This window comes from Poecilia latipinna, unplaced genomic scaffold, assembly GCF_001443285.1.
Source record: "Poecilia latipinna isolate Pla-1442-1.1 unplaced genomic scaffold, P_latipinna-1.0 Scaffold6, whole genome shotgun sequence".
Taxonomy (NCBI): Eukaryota; Metazoa; Chordata; class Actinopteri; order Cyprinodontiformes; family Poeciliidae; genus Poecilia; species Poecilia latipinna.
In genome coordinates, this window is record NW_015112622.1 from 868,548 (window position 1) to 883,555 (window position 15,008).

The 15,008-nt window shown below is 42.2% G+C and overlaps 1 protein-coding gene and 1 long non-coding RNA gene across 2 annotated transcripts in view; both read right to left on the bottom strand.

The window, feature by feature from the left end:
• Positions 1 to 3,919: 3,919 nt before the first annotated feature.
• LOC106936653 (uncharacterized) overlaps positions 3,920 to 15,008 on the bottom strand; it is a 16,014-nt gene continuing 4,925 nt past the window's right edge. Inside the window, exon 2 of the long non-coding RNA XR_001422188.1 lies at positions 3,920 to 4,176. This is a non-coding gene — a long non-coding RNA (uncharacterized LOC106936653). The remainder of the gene's footprint in view (positions 4,177 to 15,008) is intronic.
• On the bottom strand, positions 10,151 to 12,101 carry LOC106936585 (zinc finger MYM-type protein 1-like). Its single transcript, XM_015017712.1, has 2 exons — positions 11,101 to 12,101; positions 10,151 to 11,029 (listed from the first exon to the last, which is right to left on the bottom strand). The coding sequence occupies exons 1-2, from the start codon at positions 11,907 to 11,909 to the stop codon at positions 10,846 to 10,848; spliced, it is 993 nt and encodes a 330-aa protein (XP_014873198.1). The 5' UTR covers positions 11,910 to 12,101; the 3' UTR covers positions 10,151 to 10,845.

The window sequence follows — 15,008 nt, forward strand, 5'->3', positions numbered from 1 at the left end:
GATCAGCATCAGTCACGTCGAATCTCACAGCCGTTCATGTAGTTGCATCATGAATATCAAAGATTTATTACACATTTTACTACACATTAGTCCAAAACTAAACCGAACAAGATATATGTCTCTCGTACCCGTTACGTGTGACAGACATCATGTGTGACGATTTGTCACAGTTGTATTATCTGTAATTACTATAAATATATCTTTTGATTGGTTTTCTATACAATTTGGCTGTTAGTGTAATCTGGCAATATTCAGTTGCTCCAATGAGACAGGGGGTCTTCCTGTTCACCAGACTGATTCCTTAACCCCATATGGACAAGTGACGCTAATTAGCCTCATGCTTATTTTGATAGTTGCCCGTTTGGGAAACGGGCAACTATCAAAGATGACGACAGTGAAAACATGCATAAAGCTGGACGACAGTTGAAGGTTGAAATAAGATTCCCATCTTTATTGGCTGTTGTCAAAATACAGCTGGCAACATTTGACACTGGTGTGAATGTAGATACAAGTTTAACAGACAAGCAGCCAACCGACTAAAATCTCTTTAATACAAAGTAGTATAATTAGCTTGTTTGTCTGTCAAACTGCTGTTCCAGTTTGTGTGCTTTAACACATTATTAACACCAGAGATGAACCAGAACCTCAGGAAAATCCACTTATGAGATTTTAGGTACTTGTTTCCATCACCATCTCACACAACTCTGTATACCAACGTTGAGAGAATCTGATAGATTTTTCCACCACTGATGTGATTCTTGGAAAAAAAAAGAGCTTGACATATAGTGGACTATTTTTAAAGGCTTGACCTTCAAGTTCTGTTTCTAGATGTACACACTATAGGTTGAGAAGATAGCAGGAAATGGTGTGAAGACAGCCAGAAAACCTGGACATTATTCTCCTTTCTCATTATTCAAGCCAATCTGGTGTCATTGAAAACATAAAGAAGCATTTCACCGCTACAGAGGTTCATGGTGGAGCAGTACAGGAAGTCTATTGTCTGTAGTTCTGAGACTTTAAATTACTTCTGTTAGTTTATAAGTCACTGAGCGGCTTAGTGCCAAAACACATTAACGACCTGTTGGTGTTGTTTGAACTTTCCATGCTCTAGTCTTTGTGTCCCTAGAACTAGAACCAAACCAGTAATCTGGAACAAACTTAAAAAACCCTGCAAAACTGCCAAAACACTGGTTTCTTAAAATTAAGACTAAAAATCAATTTGCTAGAGTTACCTAAACAAATTGTAATAACTGGAACGCCAATAAACATATCTTATATGTATTTGCTTGATGATGGCATTTAACAAAATGTTATGTTTATTGCTTGTTTTAAAATACTGCATTATATTTTACGTCGTAAAGCACTTTTTCTGAAGTATACTGTACTAATAAACTCGACTGGTGCTGACAAAAATGCGCATTCGAAAGATCGGCAAAACATTAAATCTATAACCGACGTACACAAGGAGAAGCATTGAATCAATTTATGATGTGTATAATAACAGAGATGAATGATAAATAATAATCAGTCATGTCTAAGAGTAATTGTACTGAATGATTTGTTCATTTGCATACAAAGTGTGGAAGATGGTTTGAATTTATTTGTAAATGTAAAAAGTCCAAAGCATGAGTCATCTGAACATATAACGATATAAATATGATGAGGGAGGAGAATTAATTAGTGTTGTTGAGGAAAAAGGTAAACACAGAGGTGGGTCAGCTCATGACACACATATAGATATATAGAATATATACAGCCACCAGCTCTACCAATTTATTATCTCCTAAGGGGGATGAATGGACTTCCCGGATTTCATTTGGATAAGAAATGAGGCACGGCAAAGAAAACCTATCCGTCATCATTCCGGCGTGCTCAGGACAGCCTATGAATGGCTTTTAAGAACACCATTTATTACGGCTTACTCTCCACTGTATACCCCTGGTTCCTCTTAAAATGTTCAATTGCACCTCCACTGGTCATGAATCAAGATATGGACTCACAAATCCCAGAGGACTGAGCCTGAGGGAGAAGAATTAACCGCACCGCCGGTCCTCTGCAGAACAGAAGCCTACCACCGCTGCTAATGATATTGTTTTATTCTGCATTTAATAGAAAAATACTTTTTAAAAATATATATTCTCAATTTTGCTCATTTAAAAACTGCTACATTCTGCCTCTATAAACTTTTCTATAAACTGAACTAGCTTGATAGCTAGCTGGCTAATCCTGGGAATCCTGGGAACTGTGAGGAATCACAGCCCCGACATATCACATCAAAGAATATATAATTTGTATACTGATGCATTAATAAATTATGGTCTATACATTAATATATTATGGTCTTCCCAAGATGGAAGTGGATTTCCACCAGATTAGAATAACCGTCTTGGTAATCATGTGAAAACCATTTTATGAGCCTATAAACCACAACGTTTTTCTGGTGATTTTATAATCTTCTTCCGTTAATATTGTAATTTTATTCTGCTAATATTACGACTTTATTCTCATAATTTCAAAAGAAAAAGAATCTCATAGTCTGGCCCTAAAACTCTCTCGTAGGGAGTCATTGTGCACTGAATCTTTTCGAATACAAATCACAATAGTGTCCATACATATATATTTTTTTTCTTTTTAATTTATGTTGAACTTTTCAGCTTATACCCACTTTTTTGTTGCTTATTGATATTTTTATTGACCGCTATATTCTTCGATTGATCACATTAATTGATATTTTAAGATTCAACAAAGGTCATTTTACAGCAGATATGAATTATCCTGCGAGATTATTCCACTCGATTCTCATCACTGGTTAGAAAGCTAGAGGACAGTAATGTTGTTCCACAATGCCTTTCCCTCCAACCCAACTTCAAAAATGAGGAAAACAGTTTGAACACTATGATGTTTTTGAAGCTGTTATCAAAAAACTAAACTCTATTTTAGATTATTTCAATTAAACCTAAGCCTTCCACAGCCTGCTAAAAGAAACCTGCAGCATCCAGTGGGATTTCTGCCTTCAGTGTTGGGGGTTTGTCAGGCTGAATAAGCAGCAATAGTTGCTGTCTCTGCCCATTTTTGTCACAACAATGAAGCATGTAATTGTTCTGTACACATGCTTCAAGGCCAACAGCAATATTTACCCTGCAAACACTTCTCACTCGGAAGTCTTTCATGCATGCAGGCGCACATTTATTTATTTGGTGCTCCCTTGTTGAGGGGCCACAAAGCAGCACAAAGTTGCTGTGCATTACTGCCATGACCCTGAAAGCAGGTTACAATGGCACCCGTAATACATATATATATATATTTTTTTTTTTTTTTTTTTTTTTTTCCCATACCAGAAATTTTACTGGCAAGATCCGGCCAGTGAAAATATATTATATAATTTTTGATATCATCGCCTGCAACAATGGCCTAAGTAACAAATTTTTTTTTTTAAATGGTAAAAAAAAAATACTTTATTTAAATAAATTTATTTGTTATATCTTGATTGGATGCCTTTGTATAAATTGAACAATAATTTCTGAGGCGATCATTATTTTTCCAGTGAGCGTTGTCCCCCATTAATCCCCCACTTGGGGACACCACTGGCAGGTAGAGCCAAAAAGTATGGCTAGACAGTGGAAATATTTTTCTTAAGTCTGCCAATGCTACACTAAACCGGCAGTTAATTTTGAATAAATTTTAACTGGCATTTTAACTGGTTATATTCAAAATCAGACTTTCTAGCATCTTCGGAACATCTGAGATAACTTCACACCAAGCACGTGTGTATTTTTTTTCTTCTTTCTTCAAAATATCGGAGTGAATTAAAGAGATTAAAGAGCACGTTTCTATGCTCCCTTTTCTTTACGCCATGATAGACAGGCTGCTATGATGAGGAGTAAAGAGCACAGATTGTGTAATGATTCAGTCCTGCCCACATTTTCCTTTTGTCTGTAATTTTCATGATCTCAATCTGTCATTCAGCGCTCCTCCGTTCCACGTGCAGCTCTGTGCTGCTGTGGGAGGACCCGCGCGCTCTGAAAACATCATTATTCAGCCGTGCCACGCAGAGTTGCCTCCGACTAGAGATGCTCCACATGGGCAGAGAAAAGGGAAACACATGCTCAACCCCTGACCTGACGCGGCGTTCACTCCAAAACTCCCCGCTGAATCCACGGAGACGAAAAGAGCAGACTGCAGTGAAGACGAAACAGAATAAATTAGTACACAAAAGTATGCAGCGCACTCACACACTGCCCCCTGGTGGATGGAGCTAAAGAAGCAGAAGTGACTGGATCTGCATGCTGAATGCAGATGTCTTTTTTTTTTTCTTCTTTTTCGATTAAAAGGAGGTTTTTCTCCCTTATTGGTTCACTTTCAAATTACATTGACATTAAAATTAACAACCACACTCATCTGTTTAACTAACTTAGGTCTTCTTCCCTAAGTTGAGCTCTTTGGCTTCAGCTTTAGCTTTTTCCTTGCTTTGGGAAAGGGGGACATCTTTGTTCCGGTGTCGATTTGCCCTCAGTAAGTCGTATCAGCCATTTTTTTCCCCACTCTGGTTCATTCTCCTCAAAAGCTCTTAGTGTAATTTGGCTGGGGGAGCACATATCTCACCAAAATTGCCTCTTAACAGATATAAAGTCAGACGAGCTGCAATCTTTTTTATTTTTTGTTACCCTAAGAACAGTTGCGCAAAAACTGTAAATTTTATCAGATAGTGGATGGATTACTTCAAGTATCATAGCATCTCAAAAGTATTCACATTTTTGACATTTCTTTACACTTTGTCACTGAGCTGTGCATAAAGGTGGTGTGAATAGCAATTGTAATTTGATCTCAGTGAAACCTCAGTAAAAATCCAGTCGTTCTGTAGGGAATTGTTAGGGAACATTAGTGAACAAATGGCATCATAAAGGAACAGGACATGTCGGTGAGAATGTTTTGAAGAAGTTAAAAACGCATATAAAACCCTTCAGCTTGTCGTGTCGACAGACACGTGGTTAATGCAAAAAGCACAAAACCTTCCTGAGTATTTTAGCTTTGCTTCTGGCGCAAATATTTTAATACACTTGAAATAAGAAAACTAACTTCCAGGTAACTTTTTAGCAAAATATAGGAGCTTATAGCAATAATTCCTAAATATTAATGAAAGACTACTACTTCCACCAGGTGCGTTTCCATTACAAATGTGTGCAAAACTTTGCCAATATTCCACTAATGTCGAAAAACCCAGTTTCACAATCACGGTGTGTCCGTTAAATAAAAAACTGTTCACGCAATAAATAGGTCACAAAAAAAACAAAAAAAAACAAGCAGTGCCAGCAATATACCGCTTCCAGTTGTCGTCTTCTTCGTGATTTTCACCAGTAGTATCATCCGGTTGTTGGTCATGTGACTCGTGTGATGTGAAAAAAGTGCTTACGTGCAGTTTTACGACAAACTAATTTCAATATGGCCAAAAAAAAAAAAAAATATATATATATATATATATATATATATATATATATCATAGCACCATAACCTTTTACAGAAAAAACAAGAGTTGTTTTTTGTTTTGTTTTTTTCAAAATTGGTGTGTTCACATTGAACAAATTCATTTTTGAAATGTGAAATTGGACAATTATATGGTCATTGGCAGATTATTTCCATTATAACATGGGAAAAATGTGTTGTTATAAGTCTTCCTTCTTTAATTGCGTTACTGTTGGGGTGAGGAGGCTACACAAAATTATTCCTATGGATGCAAATAGTCCCGAGGCCTCGCTCTGACTTAGCCAGGATGGCTCACTCCTTCTTTTGCTGCTTTTAATGTACAACAGAAATAAAACTGACATTGATAGAAAACTCATCAGTGAGAATAATTGAAACAAAAGGCTTCAGTTTCCCATGAAGTCAAATGATACTGAAGTAATGGAAAAAAGTGGTACATCTGAACACACCGAATGACTTGTTTTTTTTGTTTTGTTTTGTATTTTCCCCCCGATCAATGGCTTTTATTCCTTCCCTGATGATGTAGGCCGTATTCCTAGATGGCAATGCCAGGATTCATTGGCCTCAAATAGAGAGAGATTGCTTCAGAGAGCATGATTCTCATTTTAACACCTGGATTGGTCTCCGCAGAGTCAGGACCTGAACTCCACGGAGAATCTCTGGGTACAGACGTTAAACAGCTGTCTGGCTTTCTCACAAGGACTTGATTTTAGAAGATTATTGTAGGAACTGCAAAAAGGCAGTCATTNGAGTTTTCTAGACATGGCTTTCAAGGGAATGTCCTTAGAGAGCCAAACCTGTTGTCCAGGTGAATACTGAGGAGCTGGGCGTCTCTTGCGGTCGGCAAAACGGCGGTTCTGGTCAGCCGTGCGGTGGAGTGCGGAGATGGTCCGTTTCCAAATGGTCTTGCAGCGACGGATGTGATGACGTACCAACGTAACAGCGATCTCCGTTTCATCGGTGGGCAGCAGGGGAGTTTGGTAACCCAAAGAAACCTTGAAAGGGGACAGGCCTGTGGCAGCTGAAACAAGAGAATTATGGGCATATTCCACCCAAGGCAGAAACAAGGACCAGTCTGAGGGGTTGGAAGCGGTGAGACATCGTAGGGCGGATTCAAGTTCTTGATTTAACCGTTCTACCTGACCGTTAGACTGTGGGTGGTAACCGGAGGCGAGTGTGACTTTAGCTTCGAGGGCTGTGCAGAAGTGTTTCCAGACCTGAGATGTGAACTGGGGTCCTCTATCAGAGAGGATGTCCTGTGGGATGCCATGCAGGCGGAAAACATGTTTAATCAATAGCTGGGCTGTCTGGAAGGCAGATGGGAGTTTAATGAGAGGGATGAGGTGGCAGGATTTAGAGAAACGGTCAATAACAGATAAGATGGTGGTCATTCCCTTGGAGAGGGGTAAACCAGTGACAAAGTCTATGGAAATGTGGGACCAGGGGCGTCTGGGAATGGGTAATGGCTGCAAAAGACCAGAGGGTGGCTGATGGGAGGACTTATTGCGTGCACAGGTAGGACAGGCCGAGACATAATCTTTAATGTCTTTGTGAAGAGAAGGCCACCAAAAACTGCGAGAAACCAGTGCTATGGTACGACTAACACCAGGATGAGCGAAAAACTTAGACGCGTGCGACCACTGAATAACGCGAGATCTGACTGAGGTAGGAACAAAAATCTTGTTAGGTGGGCCAGTACCAGGGTCGGGTTCAGACTGCTGTGCTTGTTGGATAAGATCTTGGACCTCCCAGGTGACGGTACCAACAGTGCAGCTAGGAGGCAGGATGGTGGCTGGAACCTTCTCAGAGTTGTCAGGGGCATAAATTCTGGAAAGTGCGTCAGGCTTAATGTTTCGGGAACCTGGACGGTAAGTGATGAAAAGATTGAAACGGGAGAAAAATAAGGACCAGCGGGACTGACGGGGATTAAGTCTTCTGGCTGATTGTAAATAAAGGTTTTTATGATCAGTCCAAACCAGTATGGGATGTTCCGCCCCCTCCAGCCAGTGCCGCCACTCCTCCAGGGCAAGCTTTATGGCCAATAACTCACGGTCTCCCACATCATAGTTACGCTCAGCGGGGTTCAGTCTGCGTGAAAAAAAAGCACATGGGTGAGTTTTCTGATCAGAGCCCGACACTTGAGATAACACTGGACTGACACCAACATCAGATGCATCCACCTCCACAATGAACTGTCTACTGGGATCAGGCTGGACGAGGACGGGTGCACTGGAAAACAGAGACTTTAACTTGGCGAAGGCTGCATCTGCCTCGGATGTCCAGGTAAATGAACATTTTGTGGAAGTCAGAGCGGTTAGCGGTTGGGCGGTCTGGCTATAGTTTCGGATGAATCTTCTATAAAAGTTGGCAAAACCAAGAAACCGTTGCAACTGCCTTCGGGTCTCTGGAACGGGCCACTCCAAAACCGCCTTTATTTTTTCATCAGATGGTCTCACCTGTCCGCCCTCAAGAATGAACCCCAGAAAGGACACTGATGGCTGATGAAACTCACATTTTTCAGCCTTTACATAGAGTCTGTTCTCCAGGAGTCGTCGTAAGACCAGGCGGACATGGTGTCTGTGCTCAGATAGATCCTTGGAAAAGATTAAAATGTCATCTAAATAGACAAAGACAAACGCATTCAAAAAATCCCTCAAAACATCGTTCACTAATGTTTGAAAAAAATGCGGGGGCGTTACACAGCCCAAACGGCATGACTAGGTACTCGTAGTGACCAATTGGGGTCTTAAAAGCAGTCTTCCACTCATCTCCTTGTCTAATGCGCAACAGGTGATAAGCATTCCGGAGATCGAGTTTGGTGAAAACTGTGGCACCCACAACCGGTTCAAAAGCTGAAGAGTTGAGCGGTAAGGGGTATTTATTTTTAACAGTGATTTGATTCAAACCTCTGTAGTCGATGCAAGGCCTTAACAAACCGTCCTTCTTGCCGACAAAAAAGAACCCGGCTCCCAGAGGTGATGAAGAGGGCCGGATGATACCTGCGGCTAGTGACTCAATATACTTCTCCATTGTCTCTCTCTCCGGACGCGAGATGTTAAATAGTTGACTGTCCGGTAATGGAGCTCCTGGAAGTAGATCATACGGACGATGTGGAGGTAGTGAAAGAGCATTTGACTTACTGAACACTGGTGCGAGGTCGTGATACTCAGGGGGAATAGATGACAGATCAGGTGGATCCGCTCCCTGTGGGTTAGCCGGCGGAGATCTAGGAGGAACTGCTGAATGGAGACAGTTGGAGTGACAAGCATGTGACCATGACTCAACATGCATTTCTGACCAGTAGATGTGTGGATTATGTTGTTGAAGCCAGGAAAAACCCAAAACAATCGGGGTCTCAGCCGCCGGGAACACAAAAAAGGAAATAGTCTCTCTGCGGTTACCAGAGATCATTAACTGGAGAGGTTTAGTTTTGTGGGTGATCTGAGTGAGTGCTCTGCCGTTTAAGGCAGACACGCATAAAGGGGTGGCGAGCGGAACGGTTTCAATCCTCATTTGCTGGGTGAATTTAGAATCCAAAAGGTTCTGTTCACAACCTGAGTCAATCATGGCAGAAACAGAAATAGACTGATCTTTGAAAAACAGGGTCGCAGGTAGTAAAAGGTGAGGAGTGTCTTGATTTTGAGGATGGTCCGCCAGTCTCTTCAAATCCTCTGGCGGACCTGGGCTTTTAGCCGTAACTCACAGTTGGAGATGAAATGACCCGAGTCCCCACAATATAAACAGAGTTTGGATCTTAACCGTCTCTGTCTCTCCTCTGGGGTTAGCCGCGTATGCCCCACCTGCATGGGCTCCGGATCGGGTACAGTTGGTGGCGGGGCAAGGAGGGGTGATGTGCGAGTAGCGGTAAAGAATCTTACAGCTGGATCTGTCCTGCTTCTTTCTCTCTTTCTGGCACGAATGCGATTGTCCAGCCGGATAGTTAAATTTATAAACTCATCCAATGTAGCTGGCTCATCAAGTGTAGCTAGTTCGTCCTTAATTTGTTCATTTAAAGCGTGGAAATACGCACGCTTGAGTGCTTCCTGATTCCAGCCTGAAGCTACAGCTTTTATTCTAAAATCTATGGCGAACTCTGAAACAGTCCGCTGTCCCTGCTTGAGTGACCACAGCTCTCGGGAATCTGTAGCCCTGTCAGCATCACGTGAAAAAAATCATCTTAAATTCCTTTAGAAATTCTTCAAAGGTACAACCATAATCCAAGCAAGATGGGAACCAGGATTCAGCCCAGCACAGTGCCTGTCCAGATAATCGTGAAATGATAAAGGATATCTTAGCATTGTCATGTGGGAAACTTTGGGGCGAGTGATTGAACAGAATCGAGCACTGCAATAGGAAGCCGTTGCATTTGCCTCTCTCTCCAGCAAATCTTTCTGGGCTGAGAGGCTGTATTCCGGAAAACATGGGCTGGATGGCAGTGGCGGCTGGTGCTAAAAAAACTGAGGGGGGCGCACACAAACAAACAAATCTTAAAAAATAGCACTATTTGAACATGAATTTTGCCCTCCTTTCCTTCTGCTCTGCAAATTTCTCAATTACATTCTTGTTAAAGTCAGTCATCTCTGTGACTAGTCTTTTCTCCATTGACAACATGGCCAATGCATTCAGCCTGTCCTGAGTCATTGAGTTTCTCAAAAAAGTCTTGATTCTTTTCAGAGTTGAAAAGCACCTTTCAGCTTCTGCTGTGGTCATGGGTGTGGTGATGAGGATCTTCAAGAGCGAGACAGTTTCTGAAAAGACTTCTTCTAGATTGTTTTCCATAAACAGCTGGAGTAGGCCCACAGCACCACAACAGGCTTTGAACTCTTCCTTGCTGTAGATGAGAGTAAGCTCTGTCTTCAGCTTACCTCGATTGAGCACTGGATAGGCTTTTAAGGTGTTGCTCAGTGCATCTTCAGGAAATGCTGTGTTGTATTGTTCAAATCTGTCCCCCTGCAGGAGTGTGGCACTAACAAGGTGGTTTGTGAAAGAAAAGCGCTCCCTGGTGTGTCCCAGTATGATATCAGAGACCTTAAGAGAGAAGGACAAACATGAAGATTATGATTTTATAATCACATTTTTCATTCTAAATATGAAATGTTATTTTGTCCTATTAAGTCATAGAAAGAAAGAACACATTTTATTTATAAACTTACTGATTTTAATAACATTTGCTGCCATTTTTTAAGGCTGTGTTATGAAATGTGTTACAGCATTTTTGTGGGACAAGATTATACAAAATTCAGTAATCAAATGTTTTATTCCCCATTACCCATAAACTTCAGTACAACTTAAATAATAAAATATCTTGCTGACAAACATTACATCAACATACCTACACAGCATAGACACAACTAAAGGTATTTCTAACTACAACGCACATCTTCCTAATATATTAAATAACACTACTATAAACCAGTGTAACAGTGATTTTCCACAACAACTCACCTCTGCAGCAATCCTTTCATGGTCTTGTACACCGAGTGTCTGACGCTTCTTCACTGGCTGATTACTACCTACACTGCTTTGTCCAACCATGGAGTGGAGAGAATTTCTGCCAAAGAGAAATACTTACAATATTAATGAAGAAGAAGAAAAAGAAAAATCAGCTATTTAAACAATTACCTGATCTTTTGAATGTCCTGCTGGAACTGTTGGATGCTCTCCTGGATACAGACTGAATCTATGACCTTCTTCTGGAGTTTGGCATAGAGAAGGTCCACATGAGGCATGATATGGTGGAAAAGTTGCAGAAAGAACTTAAAATCCTGATCCTCCAGTAGCATGGCAAATGCTCCAGCCTCTCTGACTGTAATGGGGTCAAAGTCACCAGTCTTGTATGCTTTCGAAACAGCGGATGAGGTCCTCTCTGTGCTCAAACACAGTATTGATGGCACGGCTGTGAAAGTTCCATCTGACATTGCTGGATGCTGGTAGTCTGTGGGCCACAACTTTATCAAGAATGCTTGTGTGCTTGGATGATCTGGAAAAAAAGCTGGGAAATCCACTAAGGTTAGAAAAAAAAATCTAACTTTGGTTATGTGAGAAGTAGCCTGTTGCATTATTAGATTGAGCTGATGAGCATAGCAGTGGATGTAGTGGGCATTTGGGTACACATCTTGTATCTTCTTCTGAACACCTGCAGTGGCACCTCGCATCACGCTGGCTCCATCATATGCCTGACAGATTAGCTTAGCCTTTTGATCCTCAGGAAGAATAGTTGCAAGACGTTCTTTTAGGGCTGTAGCAATGGAATCAGCTGTAGCCGACTGCAGAGGGATAAACTCAAAAAACCTTTCCTGCACAGTGTTTTTGGCATCGATATAGCGTAGTACAAGCACAAGCTGGCACTGCGTAGCAACATCCACAGTCTCGTCTGCCTGGATTGAAAGAAAATCACTGCTCTGTGCTTCTTTGATTATATGCTCCTTCATTACAGAAAACACACAGTCCAGTAGCTCATTCTGCACAGTTTTCAAAGTTCCCTTAAACACAGTAGCATTCTCAAGGTGCTCTTTTAGTACTCCAAGAGAAGCAACAAAATCAACCAACCCACGAAAGATCCCGGGATTTTCAGAGCTCTTACTTTCGTCATGACCACGCAAGGCCAGCTCAAAGGCTCCACAAAACTTAGTTCTTAATTCTAGAAAGGATGTGCCGATTTTTTGTCACCTCTTCATTGTGCCTTCTAACAGCAATCCTGTAGCCTTCATCTAGCTGTCGAGCAATGCCAAGTTTCCCCCAAAAACTTAGTTTCATTGCATTGTCTAGGTGGCTGCGGCTGTTTTCGTGCCGTTTGCATTTTTCTGAAAGATGTTTTAAGTCTCTTACCCCAGTTGTTGTCCACATTGCCTCCGTGCCAGAACTTTTAAATAGCAAACACGGAAAGCAGTAAAAGGCATTGCTTACATCACATCCAGCCAGCCAACTCCGCTTGTCATAAGAGCTGGAAAAAGCCTGCGTGTAGGATCGTCCACGATCACTTGCCTGCTGCTGAATTTGTAAATTGGGACGATCCGGTCCAAGCTCCTTTATCCTGTTTTTTTCTTCAAGTGAACGCTTTGTAAAAGCATTTTTTTGTAAAGACAAAACAGAATTTTCTCTCATTTTGAAACTACTCCACTTTGCAAACGTAAACGTGAATCGACCTAACGAACTGCAGCTGCGCTAATGAGTGGAATCGGGGATTGTCCAATCCCAAAATGTTTAAAAAAAAAAAATTAGCCAGTACTGACACTCTACCAGTAATGACACAACAGAATGGGTGTGTCCGGGACGCAGAGAGCTGCGCCCTGTGGAAAACCTTAAATAACCAATTAAAAGTCAGCCTCAGATCACCTGCTTGCCAAAAGTTGATGCGCCTACATACACTCATTAGAACGGCGCCCTGCACATAGGATAGGAAGTGTGCACAATGTGAGCAATTAAATAGAATTATGCATTTACTATTTTAATAAATTCTAACATGTCTATTGGACACACAGTATGAATAAATACATTTAAGTATTTTGCAGTTCAGAAATCATTTATTATCTAAAGAATTTAAAGGGGGCGGCGCCCAAGCGCCCCCTACTGGCCAGCCGCCACTGCTGGATGGTACCCACGGAACTGGATGGAGTGGGAGAAGCCGAAGTTGGGGTTGCAGCTGGGTCCGGGGCTGAAGCTGCAGCGGGAGCGGTAGCCTGTCGAGAAGATTGTTTTAAGAAAGTGATTAGTTCGTCAAGCCGAATATTTGTTTCAGCTTGGCGGTTAGCTAGCTCCTGTAGAGCCGAGTCATGAGTTTGAATTATGGTGTGTTGTTCTCGAATGGTTCTCCGTAGCGTTTCTGCTGGGTCAGTATCTTGGCCAGAGTGTTCTGTCATGACGGAAGGTAACTTCTTGACCCACATGCAAAAAAACCAGAGAACCGATAATCAGTAAAAGATGTTTAATATAAAGCACAACAGCACAGATAAACTGTGTTCCGGGGGGAGCGGCAACTGGAGCGGACTGGAAGAGAGAATGGGTGACGAGTTTGAGGACTGTGGGATGTTTGAGTTCTGAACGAGCAGCAACGGTCTTACTAGATCAGGCGGCAGGTAAGCGGGGGCGGATACTGGGATTTCCTGGGGGTGTTTTCGGGTGTGGGGTTCTGTTGCGGAACCAGCTGGAGTCTTGGGAAAATCCAGCGGACGGCGTTGGAGGGCGGACAGATACGGACCTCAGCTCACCGGGGCAGAACGAGGAAGGCAGCCAACGAGGGGTAAGTACGCCAGGTACAGCCAGGAGCTCAAAAGCCTCGAGTGGTCGGACCACGACGTCACGAGGGAGTTGTCTGAAAAAACGAAGAAACACAACGGGAGTCACTGGGAGGTTCACAAGGGATCAACAAACGCCATGATGATGGCCTGCAGTACCATTACTGGTTAACACGCTGGCATCTTTGTGTTGGCTGATTCCACTCTTAAGCTTCTGCGGAGATGAGACAATCTCTGACAGGTGTGAGGATCCCAGCGTTTCCGGTCACGCCCACCAGAGATCATCCACCAGGCGGCCCCCTGGTGGAAGGAGCGAGAAGCAGCAGCCAAACAACCCGAGCACCCAGGATCACCACAGTTTCCTGCCCTGTAATTTTTTTAACATCACCAACTACATTAAGAGGTAAGCCGTGGCATTTCGTCTTAAAGGGGCACTATCGTATATTTTCCAGGCACATATAGCCGTAAAGTCACAGAGTTACCTCGAGTAGTTATACAAAAACATACATTCATCAAATATGCAATTAAACACCTTGAAATTGGGTCTCTAGCTCTTTAACAAGTTCCTAGTCTTTTCATCGCAAGACATCGCAAGAGCCAGAGCCAGAGGCCGGTGTTATGCCCAACACCTGTTACCTTGTTACCTTTGACCTTTTGCCCGTGACGCATGACGCAGTTCTTCTTCTTCTTGTTGTTGTGTTTATTGGCGGTTGGCAACAAACTTACTAGTAGCATTACCGCCACTTACTGGTATGGAGTGTGGCTCGCCGCATGACGCAGTTGCCTCTAGCGCAGTGAGATAAGGCGGTTAACTGAAGCTCAACGTAGCAAACGTTCCAGATTACAGAACACTTTTTGGTGAATTATATATTTAAAAAAACGTTTTTGGTGAATAAAGTGGAGTAGACTTGCTACTTGTCAGATGACGGAAAACGTTGAAGTCTCGTTTCTGCTTCTACACGGAGTCGCGGTTTAAGCAGAGAGGTAATGAAATACAACAGACACTGACAGGCCTCTATGTCTGGCTTACTCTGAAGAACTACTGAACGGGAGGAGACACTCGGGTAAGGAAAAACTGTTCTTATCTATCGATTCAGTATTTTTATCATACTGACATTAGGCTGTTGTTGTTGTGCCATTAGCTAGCTGCTAGCAAAGCTGTTAGCTAGCTGCTAGCTAACGACTTTGCTAGAAGCTAGATAAGTGAAAAGCTTCTTCCCTGTGTACGAGGCACGTTGCCCGTCCAAAACAGATCATCTCCATAATGAATATATGTCCGATCTTCTAATTTCCTTT